This window comes from Hypanus sabinus, chromosome 19 (assembly GCF_030144855.1).
Source record: "Hypanus sabinus isolate sHypSab1 chromosome 19, sHypSab1.hap1, whole genome shotgun sequence".
NCBI lineage: Eukaryota > Metazoa > Chordata > Chondrichthyes > Myliobatiformes > Dasyatidae > Hypanus > Hypanus sabinus.
In genome coordinates this window covers 10,636,102-10,658,497 of record NC_082724.1, presented here as the reverse complement: position 1 = coordinate 10,658,497, position 22,396 = coordinate 10,636,102, and the positions used below count along the sequence as shown (strand labels likewise).

General features: G+C 41.0%; 1 protein-coding gene across 7 annotated transcripts in view; it reads left to right on the top strand.

The window, feature by feature from the left end:
• Positions 1 to 22,396, top strand: part of hemk1 (HemK methyltransferase family member 1) — a 187,086-nt gene that overhangs the window by 67,066 nt on the left and 97,624 nt on the right. The window contains exon 2 of one of the 7 annotated variants that reach the window (XM_059943997.1): positions 21,185 to 21,297. The exons of the other annotated variants lie outside the window; for them this stretch is intronic. Coding sequence (XP_059799980.1) covers positions 21,265 to 21,297 — 33 coding nt within the window. The 5' untranslated portion in view covers positions 21,185 to 21,264. The remainder of the gene's footprint in view (positions 1 to 21,184; positions 21,298 to 22,396) is intronic. 7 annotated transcript variants of the gene reach the window in all.

Here is a 22,396-nt window from a genome sequence, read left to right as displayed (position 1 = left end):
GGAATCTATGTTTTGGACTTACTGTTAATGAAGTAAGTTGTTCAGAGTTACGCAGCTTAATGCAGCAAGTGCAGTCGTCACTGGCACTCTAGGAACTGAACTGAAATTGTTTTCCTTAGATGGAGATAACTGAATATTGAACGGCATAAACATAAGTGTACAAAGAAACTTTCAATAGAGAATGGGATAAAATTTTGAAAGTGAAAAGATTCAAGAGAATGAGACTAACAGGGCAGATCTTCAAAAATAATGGATGTACATGATGAGACACTGTATTGACCTATGATTCCAACCCATAGTCATTTGCTTTACTGTGTGCATAGAAGAAGAATCTGCTTAAGTTGATGAAGGATAAAGAAATTGAAGGACTTGAAAGCAGATTTAGTTGTAACTGAGTGAACAAGAAAACACTTAGTTGGACACACCAGTGCAACCTACCGATTTGAAAGGCCTGTTTCTCAGTGTGAAGTGACAACAAATAAGGCAAAGTAAGTAAAAGTGAAGAAATATTCAGTATTTAAATGACTCAGCTAGGCTCAAATTTTAGCGACACAGTCGCCAGAGAATTTTTCCCAGGGTGGAAGTGGCTAGTACAAGGGGGCATAATTTTAAGATGGTTGGAGGAAAGTATAGGGGAGAATGCAAGAGAGAGGTTTTTTACACAGAGGGTGGTAACTGTGTTGGTACGAACTCCAGCCTGACACTTCCATGGAGGAGCATGAGGTTGTTAGATTGTTAGACCTGCTGCCCTTCAGTCCTGTTGCGTGCCCAGATTACTGTATAATATCCCATTGCCGGGAGAAGATTCTCCCTGTCCTGTCCTCAGTCAGCACCACAAATTTTGGTTTTTCTATTTGAAATTTCAGGCTTGTCCCAGTCACAAAATTGGTTCACTTGTGCTAACTATCAGATTCCTTATTCAGCCCTTCACCTCTTCTACTCAGACCATCCCCCTCTCCACAGCTTCTCACTTCATCCCACCTTCCTCCTCACTTGGTCTCACCTATCACCCGCCAGTTTGTACTCCTTCCGCTCCCCCATCTTCTTATTCTGGCTTCTGCCCCAGCACTGATGAAGGGTCTCAGTCTGAAACATCAGCTGTTTATTCCCCTCCATAGACGCTGCCTGACCTGCTGAGTTCCTCCAGTATTGTGTCTGTGTTGCTTGAGATTTCCACCACTTGCAATATCTCTTGTGATATTTTTGATATTCTTTCTTATATAAATGTATTATTTAAACAGAGCATGCAAAGCTTCATTCATTTCCTTGTTTAATCAGTCTGATGGACTCTGTGATTTCTTTGATGGACCATGTTTGTCTCACAAGTCCACCAAGCATGCATCCAATGGTTACAGCACAGCAGGCCACATCTTCCTTTCCCACCCTCTGAAGGTGCAGTTTTCATACTTTCAGCTGTATCACTGCTCCTTTTTCTATGTGTGGGTGTGTGGGTGCACTTTTGAAAGTTACTTCTTTGCCTACTTCTCTAAGTGTGAGATTTTACAAATCTGCAGACAATGGATGATTTGTTAGATATGGAGTTGCTTTCTCTTGTGGTTGATCTTAGCCAATTCTTATTAAATATAGTGGCCAAATTATTTCTTTAGAAATGGCACAGTCTCTTGTTTTGGGCAGAAGATAGAAACTACATAAAATTAGACTCAAGGGCAGCTTCTATTTCCCTGTTCAACCCCACTATCTAACAGTATACTCCATTGTCGGTACACTTTTGTCTTCTTTTACACATTGGTCGTTTGTCACTTGTGTGCAGTGTTGCATTGATTCTATTGTATTTCTTTATTCTACTGTGAATGTCTGCAAGAAAACGAATCTCAAGGTAGTATTTGGTGAGGTATACATACTTTGATAATGAATTTATTTTGAGTTTTGATGTGGTTCCTAATACAATAAGTTGGACTCTTGACCTCACAATGTACTGTGCCCTTCAACTCCTTCAAGCCACACCACCCAGCAATCCCCCCTATTTAACCCGAGCCTAGTTATGGAGCAATTTACCATCACCAACGATCCTACCAACCAATACATCTTTGGACTGTGGGAAGAAACTAGAGCACCCAAAGGAAACCCACACGGTCAAAGGGAGAACATAACAAACCTCTTACAGGTACAGCAGGAACTGAGCCCAGGTCACTAGTACTGTAAAGCATTGTGCTAACTGCTACACTACCATGCCACCCCAATCCACTTCGTTACAATCGTCTGCTTGTCTGCACTGCACTTCCTCCGTAGCTGTTAAATTTTATTCTGCATTGTTAATGTTTTACCCTGTTCTACCTTAATGCCTTGTGCAGTGATTTGATCTGTGTGAATTGTGTGCAGAACAAGCTTTTCACTGGATGTTGACATATGTGACAATAATAAACCAATTGAATTCAGCAAAGATACAGTGGCATGCAAAAGTTTGGGCACCCCGGGTCAAAATTTCTGTTACTGTGAGTAGTTAAGTGAGTAGAAGGTGAACTGATCTCCAAAAGACATAAAGATGAAACATTCTTTTCAACATTTTAAGCAAGATTAGTGTATTATTTTTGTCTTGTACAATTTTAGAGTGAAAAAAGGGAAAAGGGCACCAGGCAAAAGTTTGGGCACTCCAAGAGATTTGAGCTCTCAGATAACTTTTACCAAGGTCTCAGACCTTAATTAATTTGTTAGGGCTCTGGCTTGTTCACAGTCATCATTAGGAAAGGCCAGTTGATGCAAATTTCAAAACTTTATAAATACCCTGACTCCTCAAACCTTATCCCAACAATCAGCAGCCAACGGCTCCTCTAAGCAGCTGCCTAGCTCTCTGAAAATCAAAATAAATGATGCCCACAAAGCAGGAGAAGGCTATAAGAATATAGCAAAGCATTTTCAGGCAGCCGTTTCCTCAGTTCGTAATGTAATTAAGAAATGGCAGTTAACAGAAACGGTGGATGTCAAGTTGAGGTCGGGAAAACCAAGAAAACTTTCTGAGAAAACTGCTCGTAGGATTGCTAGAAAGGCAAATTAAAACCCCCATTTGACTGCAAAAGACCTTCGGGACGATTTAGCAGACTTTGAAGTGGTGGTGCACTGTTCTACTGTGCAGCGACACCTGCACAAATATGACCTTCAAGGAGAAGTCATGAGAAGAAAGCCTTTCCTGCGTCCTCACCACAAAATTCAGCATCAGAAGTTTGTAAAGGAACATCTAAACAAGCCTGTTGCAATTTGGAAACAAGTCCTGTGGACTGATGAAGTTAAAATAGAAATTTTTGACCGCAATGAGCAAAGGTATGTTTGGAGAAAAAAGGGTACAGAATTTCATGAAAAGAACACCACTCCAACTGTTAAGCACGGGGGTGGATCGATCATGCTTTGGGCTTGTGTTGCAGCCAGTGGCACAGGGAACATTTCACTGGTAGAGGGAAGAATGAATTCAATTAAATACCAGCAAATTCTAGAAGCAAACATCACACCATCTGTAAAAAGCTGAAGGTGAAAAGAGGATGGCTTCTACAACAGGATAATGATTCTAAATGCACCTCAAAACCCACAATGGACTACCTCAAGAGGCGCAAGCTGAAGGTTTTGCCATGGCCCTCACAGTCCCCCGACCTAAGCATCATCGAAAATCTGTGGATAGACCTCAAAAGAGCAGTGCATGCAAGACAGCCCAAGAATCTCACAGAACTAGAAGCCTTCTGCAAGGAAGAATGGGCAAAAATCCCCCAAACAAGAATTGAAAGACTCTTAGCTGGCTACGGAAAGCATTTACAAGTGGTGATACTTGCCAAAGGGGTTGTTACTAAGTACTGACCATGCAGGGTGCCCAAACTTTTGCTTTGAGCCCTTTTCCTTTTTTGTTATTTTGAAACTAAAAGATGGAAATAAAGAAGTAATCTTGCTAAAAATATTAAAGAAATGTGTCATCTTTAACTTCATGCCTTTTGGAAATCAGGTCATCTATTACTCGCTTAGCTATTCACAGTAACAGAAATTTTGACCGGGGTGCCCAAACTTTTGCATCCCACTGTATAACTACAGGAGATTCCACAGTTGCTGGAGATGTTGAACAACACACACAAAATGCTGGAGGAACTCAACAGATTAGCCAGTATCTATGATATTAAGCAAATATATTATTGATTATTCTCCTCCGTAGATGCTGAGTTCCTCCAGCATTTTGTGTGTGTTGCTCAAGATCACCAGGATTTGCAGATGCAGTTTTTATACTTTCAACTGTATCGCTGCTCCTGTTTCTGTGTGTGGGTGTGTGGGTGCAATTTTGAAAGTTGTTTTTTGGCCTATTTCTCTCTTAGAACATCACAACACAGGTACAGGCCCTTCAGCCCACAGTGTTATGCTAGACCAAATAAATTGGTACTGTAATCAAATGGCCATTTAAACTCTGCCTACACAATCTCCATATCCTTCCATTCCCCTCACATTCATATTGCTATCTAAGTCTTTCCTAAAGATATGTCTGCCTCAACTGCTATGCCTTGCAGTGCATACCAATTCAATTCAATAGTGCCTTTGTTTTTGTTAATCACCTGTTCATCATACTTTGATTTATAGAATTCCTCTGGTTTTCCAGGGAGGTATCCCATATGAAGACATTTCTGCAGAATTAATATCATTCGGGCTTCTGTTATGATGATGACAGGATTAATTAACTACAGAAACTTTGCAACACCACTTACAGCATTACTCTGCAACGTCATGTTTTCTAAATCTGAAATGGTGGTTTGCAAATGTATTCTTTAAGAGATAAAGATCACCTTTATTTATCACGTATACTTTCCAAACATACAGTGAAATGTGTTTACATCAAGACTGACACTTGCACGGGGCGACTGAGGAGAACCCAAGTGCAGGACACCGGCACATCAACTGAGTTGGGGGTGCTGGCATAGACATGAACATAGAACAGCAAACCAGAGGAATCTTGACAAGGAGACAGAATTTACAGGGACTATCTTGAAACTGGAGCTGAACTTAGAACTAACGATTCTAATCGGACAAGAAAACGAAGTATCACACGAGAATAGACCAACAAACTACCAACCCGTGATAGTGACACCATCGTACTTATTTCTGATGAAAACCAGGTGTACTGTAATTATGTAAACTAGCAGCAATTGGAAATCTAATGACTGAAATTAGGGCATAATCGGGGAGAAAGGAGCATTAAAGGGGAACAGCCAAACGGAACCATGGTAGACACAGTCTGAGGGTATGCTCAGTGCAGCCTGTAGCTTTCACCATGCTTCCAGCAGCACTTTTGGAATGTGGGAGGAAACCAGAGCACCCAGAGGAAACCCACGAGGTCACAGGGTAAACGTACAAGCTCCTTACAGACAGCGGCAAAATTTCAGTGTAGCTCAAGTTACTGTAAGCACCATGTTACTATGCACCCTTCAAAAGCATCCTTAGCTGCTGTCAGATAAAGCTTCACGGAGCTTTTGGAGAAACTTGCTGCTAACATATATTATTTTGTGACTGTAAAGAGGCCATTTGGCCTATTGAGGTGCTACCAGCTCTCAAAGGAACCTGAATATATCCCTGTGGTCTGTTTTCTCATACATGCCTATTAATGTCCCCCTGGTTTTCCCACCTCAGGGATAGTTAGTAATTAATTCAATAGCGTAACACTATTACTAAGCCAGCAACCTGGGTTCAATTCCCGCTGCTGCCTGTAAGGAGTTTATACATTCTTCCTGTGACTTCATGGGTCTCCTCCAGGTCCCCTGGTTTCACCCCGCATTCCAAATACGTATACATTATGCTTGGTAAGCTTCGGACATGTTAAGTTGACGCTGGAAACATGCAGACATTTGCAGACTGCCCTCAGCACTATATTAGTCATTGACAGAAATGACACATTTCACTGTATGTTTCAATGTACAGCTAATCTTTATAAAGGATCTTTATAATATTACGGTCGCCAATTAGCCTAACAACCCGCGCGTCTTTGAAATGTGGAGCACGTGGAGGAAACTTACGTGGTCTCGGGGAGGGCGTGCAAACTCCACTCAAACACCAAACATCAGTAGTGACCCCAGGTTGTTGGACCTCTCAAAGGTCGCATTATTTTCAGTGATACTCCAATTGACCTATTTTGCCCTTGTTGAAAGTTCCTTTACTCTTTTAGTGGGTTGTGGACTGTGAAGAAATCTCTAGCTTTACATTCAGTGTAGAAAATAATCGCACAGTGCGGGTTCATCAGCCCATGGTGTTGTGCCAACCATTTGATCTACCCTAAGAATCTAACCATGCCCTCCTACATAACCTTCAAGTTTTCTATCATCCATATACCTATCTAAGGGTTTCCTAAATCTCTCTAATGTGTCTGCCTCTAACCCACCCCTGCCAGGGCATTCCTTGCACCCACCACTCTCTGTGAAAAACAACTTAACCTCTAACATCCCCCTATACTTTCCTCCAAATTATACCTCCTTGTTATTAGCCATTTTCACCCTGTGAAAAAGTCTCCAGCTAGCCACTCAATTTATGCTTCTTATCATCTTATACACCTCTATCAAGTTGCCTCTCATCCTCCTTCTCTCCAAAGATATAAAGCCCTAGCTCACTCAAGCTAACTCATAAGACATGTTTTCTATAATCCCAGACAACATCCTGGTCGATCTCCTCTGAACCTTCTCCAAAGCATCCACATACTTAATACAAAGAGGTCAGAACTGAACACAATATTCCAACTGGGGTTTTATAGAGCTGCAACATTACCTCACATCTATTGAACTCAATCCCCCATCTGATGAAGGCCAACACAAAATATGCCTCTTTAACAACCCTTTCAACTTGGAGGGATCTACGGATGTGGACCCTAAGATACCTCTGTTCCTCTACACTGCTAAACATCCTGCCTTCAACTTCAACCTCCCAAAGTGAATTACTTCAAGCTTCTCTGGGTTGAACGCTGTATGCGGCTTTTCCACCCAGCCCTGCAAACTATCAACGTCCTCGTGTAACCTACAACAATGCTCCACACTACCCACAGTGCCATTATCCTTCGGGCCACCCTCCCCTCCACTTCCTCATGCAAGAAATTTACAAAAAGATCACTTCTATTTTCTTCTAAGGCTACATCTAGAAAAGGGGAGGACGAGAGAATAAAGAGATGGCAGATGTACAAAGCTCGACCCAGCCCTTCATCCTAGCAAGAAAGGGTTAGAATTCTCTGAAGAGAAATGCAGAGGGAGGCTTGGTTTTCTTCAAGATATCCTGGCAAATGCTTGAGCCACAGTTGCACCTGCATTGCTGGCTGGCTTCATCACAGTGCCTGGCTACTGGCTGCACCTCCTACACTGCTGTGCCGTTGATCCAGAGTTTATGCTCCCTTAAGCTACATCGGCACTACGCCGGATAAATCCGTAACCGAAGCTTTTTCTCTTCGTTTTTACCCTCCGTCCACACTAAAACGGCGTTTTCGTCCCCCGAAACCGGAGCTTTTCAGAAACGCTTTCCAGGGGGGGTGTTTTTGAAAATGCTGCTCAAGCAGATCAGTGTGGACGGGGTAACCGGAGAAATCTGAAAATGCTGTCAGACGGCAGTGCGCTATCTCATTGTTTTTTTGAATGCAACCTAACAATTTCAGAACAGACAGCAACAAAACTGACGCCAGAAGAGTTAGAAATGTGCTCACCAAATACTTTGACCCATAACTTACTGAATAAATAAGTTTACTCACTTTGCCCTATTTTCTGTCCTTGCTCATATGAAGGTGATTTTCCTATTTATGCAAGTACTTCCCTGACAATAGATGTGTAACAGCCTAATGTAACATTGTACGGAAATACAAGATAACACTGATGCAGAAATGTTTTATACATTTAACAAGGTGCTTTATTAATGCAACAGAGTTAGTCAGTTTTTCAGTGTTCGTCGTCAGCCGGGTCAATCTCTCTGTGAACTCCCTGTTGGTTACTTCCATATGCTCCAGTATTTTTTTTTACTTTTAAGTTCTCCTGCGTGAAAGCCAACAGCTGTCCATCATTTTAAGTTTTTCTAGTCTGTAACTACATAAACGCGCACTTCTATGGCGAGATTTGACATCAAACATGTCGCTTGTTTTCGGTAGATGTGTCCTGTGCATGCGCAGTAGGAGGAGATTCGCCAAAATCTCCGTTTCAATGTAGACAGAGATATTTTTAAAAACGCATAGTGTGGACGCCTATCGTTTTTATGCGAAACCAGCGTTTTCAAAATTATCCAGTCTAGTGTGGATGTAGCCTTAAAATGGAGGGTCAGTCCTCAGTTGCTGGAGTCAGTGCACTCATTATTCAGCAACTCATAAAGGCGGTAGTTCACTGGGTCCAGGGGAATTCCCCTCTTTGTCCAAAATCCAATATATCATTCCACCCACTTCAGTGCAAGTTTCAAATCACTTGCTCAATAATGACACTTGCAACCCATTGTGCAGATGATCTTTCCCGATATCAGTGATACGGTGACGGGTAAAAATAGGCTGCTGTTCACAAATTTAGCATGATCAGAATCAGGTTTGCTCTCACTGTCATTAATTCGTTGTTTTGGTGCAGCAGTACAGTGCAAGATGCAAGATATTACTGTAAGTTACATCAGAATTAGATAAATGCTGTAAAAGAGGAACCGAAAGGTTACGGAACAGTTAGGTGGCGAAGGATCTAAAACATTGAGTGCATGTCTTCAGCTTTCTGTACTTCCTTTCTGATGGCAGTAACAAGAAGGGGGCATGTCCTGGGTGGTGAGGGTCCTTCATGATGCATGTTACTTTCTTGAGGCACCATCTTTTGAAGATGCCCTCTGTCATGCAGAGGGCTAGAGTCATAGAGCAGTAGAGCACAGAACCTGGCCCTTTGGCCCATTGAGCACATGCTAAACTGTTATGCAGTGATGGAGCTTGCTGAGTCTACAGCCCTCCACAGCCTCTTTTGATCCTATACATTGGAACCTCCATACCAGGCAGCGATTAGGTTCATACAACATAGAAAAAAGGTATTCTGTCTACCAGCAGTCAAGTACTTAATTATAATAACCTTACTTTCCAGCACTCAAACCATAGCCTTCTATGCCATGGTGTTTCAAGTACTCAAATAAATACTTCATAGATATTATGAAAGCAGAGTATTCATGTCCAAGGGTCATTGAAGGTAACAGCACAGGTAGATAGTGTGGAAAAGAAGGCATCCATTATACTTCCTTTTATTAGTTGGGGCATAGAATTGATGAGCAGGGATATTATGGTAGAGTTATATAAACCAACTTTATTACTATGTGCTTTTCTGATTCCTCTTAGGCAGAGTATTTTATATTTCAGTCACCCTCTGAGTGAAAAATATCTTCCTCAAATCTGTTCTAACTCTCCTATCCATTACCTTAAGCCTATGCCCTCCAGTGATAGACAACTATGCAACGTGGAAAAAGTTCTCAACATCTTCCCAATCTAGGTCCCTCAGAATTTTTTATCCCTCTTCTCCAAGGAAACACAGCCTATCCAGTCTCCTAGGACCCATGAGACCATAAGCAGAACTCGGCCATTCTATCTGCTCCATTATTCGATCGTGGCTGACTTATTGTCCTTCTCAACCCTCATTCTCTTGCCTTTTCCCTGTAACCTTCGATGCCCTCACTAATCAAGGACCTAATTACTGCTGCTTTAAATATGTCCAATGACTTGGCCTCCACAGCTGTCTGTGCCAATAAATTCCACAAATTCACCACCCTCATGCTATAGAAATTCCTCTTCGTCTCTGTTCTAGAGGAATGTCCTTGTATCCTAAGACTGTGCCCTCTTGTCCTATACTCCCCCAGTTTAGGAAATATCCTCTCCACATCCACTCTATCTATGCTTCATGGCTATAATTCTCCATTCTAGGCAACATCATGATAAATCTTCTCTGTGCATGCACACCAATACAATTATATGCTTCCATTGTGTTGGAACCAGAAAAGCACATCGTAATACAGCTGATTTATATAATTCTACCATAACGTCCCTGCTAATCAATTCTGTGCTCCAACTAATGAAGGCAAGTATAATGTATGCCTTCTTTTCCATGTTAGCTACCTGTGCTGCTACTTTCAATGATCCTTGGTCATGAATACTGTTACGTACTCGTGACACATGACAGTGGTGCCTTTGTCACGTGACTGGGGTTGAAGCTATACTGGACTTGAGGTGATGGTCTTGTGATGGTGGAATGACGTGATTTTCCTGCCAGTAGAGATCATGTGACAGGTTTTTTTTTACAGGTTATAAAAGGTAGACCCCACCCTGTGAGGAGGGGCAGTTCGTGGCTGGATTTGCCAGGTTGACTTCATGCCACTGCGTGTTTTAAGTGGTGACACAGTTTAGTTGAAAGATGAAGTTTTATTTAATGCCTAAAGTTTAAAAGGTCATTGCCAGCAGGTTCTTTACGATTCTGCTAGTTCAAGAAATTAGTGGAGAGTGAAGATCGAAGTTCGGAAGTTAAAGATCGAGGAGAATTGCTTTCTACGGTGAAACGGGGGCGACCTTTGTTTGATCCTTATTTGGAAGGATTTCGTTGACTATCTTCGTGTTAATCCCAGGGTTTAACCAGAAAGGATTGAAGGTAGTGAAGAAGGAAAGATCAGTGCCTTTAAGCCGTTCTGTTTCGTGAATTCTTCGTGGGAAGTTCGACGTCGGGGATCGAAGCCAAGCGACATGAAAGAGAATTTAAATTGTCTTATAAAGTCTCTCCTTTTAAATGGACTGTGAGCATATCGAACTTTTGGCAATACCACTTTAAAGAACTGTTTTTGCAATACCACTTTAAAGAACTGTTTTTGCAATATCATTTTAAGAACTGTTTTTGCAATATCGCTTTAAGAACTGTTTGGGCTGCCGCACCGCAGCTGTTTCCGGTTACGTTAGTGCTTGTTTACTTTTGGGGGGTTTGTTTTCTGTGTTTAATAAACGTGTTGTTTGTTATAAGAAACCCTTGCCGAACTCATATATTTATTGTTGCCTGAATACGTAACATTAAATATGGGGGCTCGTCCGGGATTGGATCATTTGAGTTTAAATGCTTGCTGACTTTTGAATCGGTGTTTTGGAAACGGGGATTACTCGGTTCTTTTGTTTGGCTTGTGGTATTCGGCAGCAATGAATATTGATGAGTTTCTGGCTTCGCCAGCTGCGGAGTTGTTGGCGAAGGCGAGAAAAACTGAGGTGTTTGAGATAGCTAGTAGATTGCAACTTAAAGGTATTTTGCAGACTACATCTAAGGCTGTTATACAGAGAAAAATCGCATCACACTATGTGGCCTCTGGTGTTTTTGATGATTCGGTTTTAGAGTCATTTCCAATAAGTAATCTGGAGATGCAGTTGCAGGAACAAAAGCAGAGAGAATTTGCATATGCAATGGTGGAATTAAGGTCTGGGAATCAGTCTTCTGGTTCTAAAAAACCGTTTGTTGCTAGTCAAGAAATTAAATTGGTCCCTCCATTTAATGAAACAGAAGTGGAAAGGTATTTTCAACATTTTGAAACTATTACTCGGATGTCAGAGTGGCCGAAAGATAAATGGTCAGTGTTGTTACAGAGTGTAATTAAAGGCAAAGCACAACAGCTGCGCAAGCACTTGATTATGATATTGTAAAGAGGCATATGAGTTGGTCCCAGAAGCTTTTAGGGAAAGATTCAGAAGTTTGAAAAAGTCTGTGGAAAAAACTTATGTGGAATTTGCCTATGATAAAGCTACGTGTTTTGAGAGATGGGTTTCTTCTAAAAATGTAAATGGGGACTATGATACATTGAGGGAGCTGATTTTAATGGAGGAATTTAAAAGAAGCATCCCTGTTGAAGTAAGGACTTACTTAAATGAGAGGGATACTGGTGCTTCTCAATCACTGATGTTAGACAGTGTGTTGAAGTTTAATGAAAAGTCTGATACTGGTGAGGTAAATTACATAAGAGGTGTTGGGAGTGATTTTATGCCTGTACATTTACATAAAGTAAATTTAAAGTCAGGGTTAGTTACAGGATTTGTTAAAGTAGGATTACAGCATAGCTTACCTGTGAAGGGTATTTCTTTATTGTTAGGTAATGACTTGGCAGGTGGACAAGTTTTTCCTGAAGTGCATTTGACAATGGAGTCAGAGGAACCAGAGTTGAATTCTAACACAGATTCTTCCTGTGTTGTGATTAGAGCTATGGCTAAAAAGATTGATGCGCAGAATGAGGTTGTTACTCAGGACTGTTCAACTCAGGATTCAAGTTTTGAGGATGTGTCAGAAACTTTCTTAACTTCGTTGTTTGAACAAGATTCTGGGAGTAAGTCTGACTATAAAGATTTATCTCTCGGAAGGAGATGATAGCAGAGCAGAATAGAGACTCTGAGATTATAAAATTAAGAGAGCAGGTTTTACTAGATAGTGAAATTGATAAGGTGCCAGTAGGATATTACTTGGAAAAAGGAGTGTTGATGAGAAAGTGGAGATCGCCTACAATTCCTGCAAGTGAGGATTGGAATGTTGTTTACCAGGTAGTTGTCCCGAAAGTTTATCGAAATGAGATTTTGACTTTAGCTCATAGTGTGCCTTTAGGTGGACATCAAGGGGTAAGGAAAACTGTGGACAAGATTTTAAAACATTTTTACTGGCCTGGTCTAAGAAAAGATGTGGCGATGTTTTGAAAAACGTGCCATACTTGTCAAATTGTGGGTAAACCAAATCAGGTTACACCAGTAGCTCCATTACAACCTATCCCAGCATTCGGTGAACTACTTTCTAAAGTTATTGTAGATTGTGTTGGTCCATTACCAAAGACAAAAACTGGTTATCAGTATTTGTTGACTATCATGTGTACTTTGTCTAGGTTTCCAGAGGCAGTACCACTTAGGAATATAAAAGCTAGAACTGTGACAAAGGGCCTTATAATTTTTTTTTACTTATTTTGGATTACCTAAGGAGATACAAACTGATCAAGGCAGTAATTTTATGTCTGGATTGTTTCAACAGATAGTTTATAAATTGGGAGCTAAGCAAATCACTTCGTCTGCATACCATCCAGAATTGCAGGGTGCCTTGGAGAGGTTTCATTCTACCCTCAAGAATATGATTAGGACATTTTGTGTGGAAAATGAAAGTGACTGGAATGAGGGTATAAACTTACTTTTATTTGCAGTTAGGGAATCGGTACAGGAATCTTTAGGTTTTAGTCCATTTGAACTTGTGTTTGGGCATAGAGTTAGAGGACCTTTAGCTTTATTGAAAGAACAGTGGATTAGTAAGGAAGTACACACTAATTTGTTGGACTATGTGTTGAAATTTAAGGACAGGTTACATAAAGCTTGTAGCTTAGCTAAGGAAAATTTCAAGTTGGCTCAGGAGAAAATGAAAACTTGGTATGATAAAGAAGCTAGGGTGAGGATGTTTAAGCCTGGAGATAAGGTGTTGGTTCTTTTCCCAGTGCAGACAAATCCTTTACAAGCTAGATTTCATGGTCCTTATGAAATTGTGTCTAAAATCAATTATGTGGATTACGTGATAAGAACTCCAGATCGTAGAAGGTCAACACAACTTTGCCATATAAATATGTTGAAACCATATTTTGAGAAACAATCTGATACTGTGACTGTTGTGGTTAGTGAGAATGAGTTTGATTTAACTAGGAACATGATAGATGATTCATGTGACTTTCATTCTAAATCCAACATTGTTTCTGTTAGGTTACCAAATTCAACCATTCTGGAAAATATTGATGAAAAATTAGCACATTTACAGTTAGAGCAGAAACAACAGATGAAGGAGTTGATTTTTAAATATAAGGAGTTGTTTCCAGATGTTCTGAGAAGGACTACTATAGCTTCACATGATGTAGATGTTGGAGATGCCAAACCTATTAAACAACATCCATATAGGATGAACATGGAAAAATGTGAACTTGCTGAGAAAGAAATTGAATATATATTAGAGAATAATATCATTAGACATTCTAACTCGAATTGGAGTTCGCCATGTGTTATGGTGCCAAAACCAGATGGTAGTATTAGGTTTTGTACAGATTATAGGAAGGTGAATGCTGTAACGAAAACAGATGCATATCCAATTCCTAGAGTAGATGATTGTGTAGATAAAGTTGGAAAAGCAAAGTTCCTTACAAAGATTGATTTATTGAAAGGGTATTGGTGTGTTCCATTAACGGACAGAGGTAGAGAGATTTCTGCATTTGTAACTCCATCTGGGTTATATGAGTATAATGTTCTTCCATTTGGGATGAAGAATGCCCCAGGTACTTTCCAGAGGATGATTAACTCTGTGATTCAGGGATTGAAAGATACTGATGCTTATATTGATGATTTAGTGACAGGAAATGATACTTGGGAAGCACACATTATTGCGATGGAGAAATTGTTTGAAAGGCTTTCAAAAGCTAACTTAACTATTAATTTAGCTAAGAGTGAATTTGGACATGCCACTGTGACTTACCTTGGTTATGTTGTGGGTCAAGGTAAGGTAGCTCCTGTTCAGGCAAAAGTTCAGGCAATTTTAGAGATTCCCACTCCAACGGGGAAAAAGACTCTCAGGAGGTTTTTTGGGAATGGTAGGATATTATCGGAAATTTTGTAAGAATTTTGCTAATGTTGCCCTTCCATTAACTAACCTTCTGCAGAAGAATGAGAAGTTTGTATGGACGGTGCCTTGTCAAGAAGCATTTGAAAAATTGAAAACAATGATATGTCAACAACCTGTGCTTAAGGTACCTGACTTTGAAAAACCTTTTTCATTTGCTGTGGATGCTAGTGATGAGGCTGCAGGAGCAGTATTAATGCAAAGGAATGAGGGGGATGAGGTTGATCATCCAGTAGCTTACTTTTCTAAGAAATTTAATAAGCATCAAAGAAACTATTTGACAATAGAGAAAGAATTGTCATCTCTTGTTTTAGCTTTGGAATATTTTGAGGTATATGTTGGTACAACTCAAAAACCACTTATTGTTTACACTGATCATAATCCATTAGTTTTTCTGAGTAAGATGAAAAACAAAAACAGAAGATTATTAAATTGGAGTTTGATGTTACAAGAGTACAATATTATGATAACTCATATTAAAGGTAAAGATAATGTGGTTGCTGATTGTCTATCTCGATGTTGAATGTACACTAATTTTTTTTATGGAGTGGTTTTTTATTCAATTGTAACACTCCTACTGTATTGTGAGTTATAAGCTGTTATATGATGGTGTTGTGTATTGTATATGTTATAAAATTCATACCTTTGTTTTTCTTGTAAGCAATTGTTAAAAATTTTTGTTCTTGTCAGACCAAAAATGTTTTTTTGGAAGGAGGTGTTACGTACTCGTGACACATGACAGTGGTGCCCTTGTCACGTGACTGGGGTTGAAGCTATACTGGACTTGAGGTAATGGTCTTGTGATGGTGGAATGACATCATTTTCCCGCCAGTAGAGATCATGTGACAGGTTTTTTTTTACAGGTTATAAAAGGTAGACCCCACCCTGTGAGGAGGGGCAGTTCGTGGCTGGATTTGCCAGGTTGACTTCATGCCACTGCATGTTTTAAGTGATGACGCAGTTTAGTTGAAAGATGAAGTTTTATTTAATGCCTAAAGTTTAAAAGGTCATTGCCAGCAGGTTCTTTACGATTCTGCTAGTTCAAGAAATTAGTGGAGAGTGAAGATCGAAGTTCGGAAGTTAAAGATCGAGGAGAATTGCTTTCTACGGTGAAACGGGGGCGACCTTTGTTTAATCCTTATTTGGAAGGATGTCGTTGACTATCTTCGTGTTAATCCCTGGGTTTAACCAGAAAGGATTGAAGGTAGTGAAGAAGGAAAGGTCAGTGCCTTTAAGCCGTTCTGTTTCGTGAATTCTTCGTGGGAAGTTCGACGTCGGGGATCGAAGCCAAGCGACGTGAAAGAGAATTTAAATCGTCTTATAAAATCTCTCCTTTTAAATGGACTGTGAGCATATCGAACTTTTGGCAATACCACTTTAAAGAACTGTTTTTGCAATATCACTTTAAGAACTGTTTTTGCAATATTGCTTTAAGAACTGTTTGGGCTGCTGCACCGCAGCTGTTTCCGGTTACGTTAGTGCTTGTTTACTTTTGGGGAGGGTTTGTTTTCTGTGTTTAATAAACGTGTTGTTTGTTATAAGAAACCCTTGCTGAACTCATATATTTATTGTTGCCTGAATATGTAACAATACCAAGATCCCTCTGTTCCTCATTAATTCCCAAGGACTGACTATTTACTGTGTACTTTTAAGACTGATTTATACTTGAGCATACGGGCTACATTGTAGCCCTGATTTTTACTTCTGCATCACTTTACGCTGTAACGAGCATGCGTTGGTGTGCACCAAAATGCTAGTTGGCGGTGGGGTTTCTACGCCACTGTGTTGAGTTTCTTTGTGAGAGACATGGATGAGGAAATGCACTTTAAACATTTTCACATGTCAGCAGGTAGATTTGACGATTTGGTTCATCTACTTCGTGTCGGTGTACAGACATGGCTGAGAAGAAGCAACCAGAAATGCATAGGAGGAAATGCGATGCTACCAAGTGGACTAATCACAGTTGTTGCGGTCTGCATCGCCGCGATGCATGAGGTGGGGAGGTGCACGTCACCCGACGGCGTAGGGTACGCTGTACCAACAGCCTGGATATGATGCATGAGTATAAATCAGCCTTTAGCCTTATTCATCCAATCAAAATGCATTGCGTCACATTTTTTCAGGAACAAAATTTCATTTTTCCAATTCATAAATAATTTTTAATTCAGCATGCAGGTGTAATTGGGATCACTGGGCCAGAAGGGCTCGTTGCTGTGCTGTATCTCTAAATAAGAAGTATCCAAATTGTTCAAGTATACAACAGGAAGGTTTGCAGCACCAGTTCCTAGGGTCTAGGTTTCCTATGCAAAAACAACCTCAATTATCGGTCAACACATGTATGGTGGAGGAACCCAGCAGGTCCACACTGGAGCAGCACAGTAGCATAGTCGGCGAGCCAGGTTCAGTTCCACCACAGGATTACCCATTCTTTATGAAGCCAGGGTGGATGTTGCAACTACCTGAACTAATAAAGTGCATGTGGTGAAGAACCCCCGACCCCGTGTTGAGTGGGGAGATGAAGAGGACCTAGATTTCTCAAGTTTCACATTTGGTAATTGTAATAGGTACGAATTGCACATACACTGTGATGTGATTGCTTGGTGCAGGGCTAGTGGGATAACTCAGGAGTCTTGAAGCCAAATTACTTTACTTACTATCATTGTTGACTGGTATCAGTGTCAATCACTCATAAAGGTATAATTTCCATTCAATTTTAAAGGAGACCTCTCCTTTCAGAAAAGCGGAGCTGTACAGTCAACTGACAACATCAGCAACATAGATTCCTAAATATACATTTCCAGTAGCAAAACAGAGCTTGAGGGTTTTAACTTGCTCTTTCTCTGTGTATTGGTTTAATATTAGTCAGTTACCTTAAAACCTGCTAATCCAGCTGTAACTGAACAATGGTCCACGATGGAGACCCGCAGACACTGGAACTGGTTGAACTTGCTTTCTAGTGTTGTTGGAGATGGAGTCTGAAATCATATGTTATATTTAGCATCTGGGTTATAAATAGCGTAGTTATTCTTTTTATAAGAAATCTGTGGCCATTATGGTTGTTTGTTGGAGATACAAAAGATTTTACAGATGCAAAATGCTGGAGGAATGCAGGTCAGGCAGCATCTATGGAGGAGAATAAACTGTCAACACTTTTTGGGCCGAGATTGTTTTTTTAATACTTACATTCCAACCAGATACCATGGGAAGATACTGGGTGTGAGTACAAATCTCTCCTGAAAACAGCCAATCTGATCATCAGAATACCTCATTTATTTAATCCATTTTTAATCTGTTTAAACCTTTGACATGCCTAATTGACTCTTCAGTTTCACATGCTACAAATAAAATAAATACTGTACGTTTCCCAAAATGTATTTATTTTTGGAGATAATTTCCATGAGCTATCCCTACTTTGGGATTATTACCTTATCTCCAAAAGTTCTGCAGGGAGGGAGAACTCCAAACAAATCCAGGGCCAATATATTTTCCTCTCAGAAAGATTCAAAAGGGAGGAAACATCGCTGCAGGGCAAGAAAGCATCACGGCACAGGAACATCTCAAACTCAGTAGAATTTTCGATAGCCAGAGATGGTTAGAAATGGCTGATATATTTGGGCATAATCTTAAGCTGATTGGAGGGAAGTGTGGAAAGGATGTCAGAGGTACGTTTTTTACTTCGAGAGTGGTGGGTGAATGGAATGCCCTACCAAGGGTGGTGGTAGGGCCAGATACACTAGGAACAATTAAGAAATTCTTAGATAGACACTCGGATGATAGAAAAGTGGACGGTTTTGTTGAAGGGAATGGTTAGATTGATCTTAGAATAGGTTAAGAGTCTGGCACAACATTGTGGGTCAAAGGGCCTGTACCGTACAGTGTTCTGTACTCCACCTTCGTAATCTCCAACCTGACAGCATAATCATCAATCTCTCTCATTAGCTCCCTTTTGTTTTCCTTTATCCCACTGTCCCATCACCCCATCTCTTCCTCCCCCCCCCCCCCCGGTTCTGCCTATCACCCACACATTACCCGCTCCACGTCTTCCCTTTATTCTGTGGTCTGCAGTCCTCTCCTATCAGATTCCATCTTCTTTAGACCTCTGTTGCTTTCACCTATCATCCAGCTTCGTAGGTCATTCCACCTCTCACCCTCCCCCTCACCTGGATCCCCCTATCACCTGCCAGCTCTTTCTCCACCAATTTACACACTCTCCCCTCTTCCCACTCCCGCTGAAGGGTCTCAACCCAAACTGTCCATTTCCCTCCGTCGTTGCTGCCTGACCCACTGAGTTCCTCCAGCATTTTGTGTATTGCTCCAGATTTCTAGCATCTCCAGTCTTAATTATGACATAATTAATCTTCCTACTCATAGCATTTGTTAAGGAGGCCTTTGTTCAAGGAGCAGTTGAATTTTTGAATTAAACCAATCAAAGCAAATTGTAATATCGCACAGAATCATAAACTGTACGGTAGAGGAACAGACCATTTGGCCCACTATTATTATGCTGACTGGCATTCCTAGTAATACCAATCCTACTTGCCTGCATTAAGCTCATATCCTTCTATCCTTAGCTCATTCAAGAGCCTCTCCAGGTATCCCATACATCTTGTTTCTGCTTCTGCCCCCTCCTCTGGCAGCTTCTACTCTTACACAGAATGTGTAGCAGGCTTCCACCAGCACACCCTTGAGGTCTTTTGGTTGCTAACTCAAACAGTGCATTTCACTGTCATCATCATCATCATGTGCCGTGCCATGTGACGTAGGTGATCATGGTCTTTCCATGGCTGGGTAGCTTGGTGACCCCTAACCATGATCAGTACTCTACAGAGATTGTCTGCCTGGCGTCAGTGGTCACATAACCAGGACTTGTGATATGCACCGGCTGCTCATACGACCATCCACCACTTGCTCCCATGGCTTCACATGACCCTGATCGGGGGCTAAGCAAGTGCTACACCTTGCCCAAGGGTGACCTTCAAGCTAGCGGGGAGAATGTGCACCTTACACCTCCATTGGTAGAGTGGTATCTCTGCCCCGTCACCCAGTGTACATGTAATTTATAAACCTGAATCTAGTATCATATATCAGATGCCAACTACTCTCTGTGTGATGCTGTTGAAAGGAAATTAAATAGAGCATCAGAACTCTAGTTCTTTACAGCCAAAAAACTAGAATTAGAATTGGTTTATTGTTGTCACATGTACTGAGATACAGTGAAAAGGTTGCCTTTTATACACTTCATTGCTAAGTGCATTGAGGTAGAACAATAATAGAGTGTAGAATATCCTGCAACTGATAGAGAAAGTGCTTCTAAAGTCTGGTCCTTGTTGTAAGACAGGAAATGGAGCAGCCAGTTTGTATATCCTAAATGCTTAGGTTGGTTTAAAGATCCCACAGCATAATCCTGATAAAGAGGGAGAACAAAATCCTGATAAAGAGGAAAGGTAGTGGATTTGGCCCAGTATATCACAGGTAAGGCCCTCCCAACCATCAAACACATCTACGTACATGAAGCACTGTCTGAAGAAAGCAGCATCCATCATCAGAAATCCCCACCACCCAGGCCGTGCTCTTTTCTCACTCCCGCCATCAGGTAGAAGGTACAAGAGCCTCATGACTCACACCACCAGGTTCAGGAACAGTTACTACCTCAACCACCGGCTCTTGAGCAAAAGGGGAGAACTCACATGCCCATCCACTGAGATGTTCCCACAACCAACGACCTCACTTTAAGGACTCTTTTATCTTGTTATTTCATGCTCTCATTGTTTGTTGCTATTTATTTATATCTGCATATGCGTAGTTTGTTGTCTTCTGCACTCTGGTTGATATTTCATTGATCCTGTTGACAGTTAGAATTCTATAGATTCACTGAGTATGCGCACAAGGAAATGAATCTCAGGGTTGTATGGGTTGACATATCTATATGCCAATAATAAAATTTACTTTGAGTTTGGGATTTAGGCTTAATGTTTTGGTTAATAGTTACCCTTCAGTCAAGATCACAAGATTCAGTTGTCTGACTAAAGCTGTTTTCATAGCTTACCCTGTAGGTTATACTGTAGTGAATGTAAAATGTTTAATGGTACCCGCAAGGAGACATGAAAGGCACACCTCCAAACAACCTTATTAAAACAGATTACCTTGTCAATTATTTCAGCTTGCAGCACCTTGCTATGGGCAAATTCACTACTGTATTTTCCAATTTTACAAAAGTTCAAACTAATTATCCATGAAACATTGAGGGGTGTAGATAAGTCCCTCTGAGGTTGGGTGAGGCTAGAACTATGTTCGTGGCCTAAGGTAGAAGGAGTCAATTTTAGAAAACCTAGCACATTTATTTTTCAGCATAGTCCCCTCCTACATTTACACACTTAGTCCAGCAGTCGTGGAGCATATGGATCCCTTCTTTGTAGAAGTTGGCGTCTTGGACCTCCAGAAGTGGTCCACAGCATGGGGTGATTGATAAGTTTGTAGCCTAAGGTAGAAGGAGGTGAGTTACACAGCTCTCGTTACATGCACATGCAGTTCAACTCTGGGTGATTATGCAGAAAGCTTGAAGTTTTCTTGAAAGCTTGATAACTCATCTCCTTCTACTTTAGGCCACAAACTTATCAACCAACCCTGCTGTTGACCTCTTCTGGAGGTCCAAGACACCGACTTCTACAACGAAGGGATCCATATGCTCCACGACTGCTGGACTAAGTGTGTAAAGGTAGTAAAAATAAATGTGCTAGGTTTTCTAAAATTGACTCCTTCCACCTTAGGCCATGGACTTATCAATCACCCCTCGTACATTGTGCTTTGTTGTTGTAGTTGCTTGTGCTTTTCTTTCGGACATTGTGGGCATGCTACGTTGGTACTGGCATGTATGGCAACACTTGTGGGCTGTCCCCAGCACGTCCTTGGGTGTGTTAGTTGTTAACACAAACAATGCTTGATAGCTAGCAGTTAGCACAACCTTTATCCCAATGGCCCCATCACCCCTTCTCTTTCCCCTCCCCCACCATCTTAATATGTCCATCACCCATGCCTTCCTCCCACCAGGAGTTTGGAGTACAAGCTCCTTAATTTACCGTGAGGACAGCCCAGTAACACAGCAGCTAGCATAAAGCTATTTAAGATTGGGGTTCAATTCCCACCGCTCTCTGTAAGGAGTTTGTACGTTCTCCATGTGATTGTGTGGATTTCCTTCCACGTTCCAAAACGTGCCTGTTAGGTGTAGTGAACCATGGGTATATTATGTTGGAACTGGAAGCTTGGCAACATAGCATACTACTTGCGGCCCGCCCAACACAATCCTCACTGATTTGCTTTGGCACAATTGATGCATTTCAGTGTATGTTTCAAAGTACATGCGATAAATAAAGCTAATTTTCAAAAGATGAATCTGAATCTAAAATTTTACCACACAGGCAAGAAAAGACTGCGCAGAGACAAGTCCTCAGTGCATAAAAAAGCAGAGACACGTGAAGAACAAATCAATAAGAGAAAAAATAAATTTCCTGGTTAATGCATTTCATAACAAAATGGCAGCAATGTGGCCAAGAAAGAATGTTTTCAGTCAAGGAAATTAATGCCCCGAAGCCAAGCCAGCTGTCAAAGCTAACAAGGTCTTGGAATGTCCCCATCTGTGCCTGGTTCTCAGAAACATTCAAAAATAATTAAATCATCATTTCAACAATGGGGGCTGTTACAAAGGATGAACAACTCTGATGGGCAGAAGGGTGCAGAGTGGCCCATACCCCCTTTTTGGAGAATCGCAAATCGCTACTATTTCAATGCTGCTACCAAGGAAGTAAGAGAGACAAAGG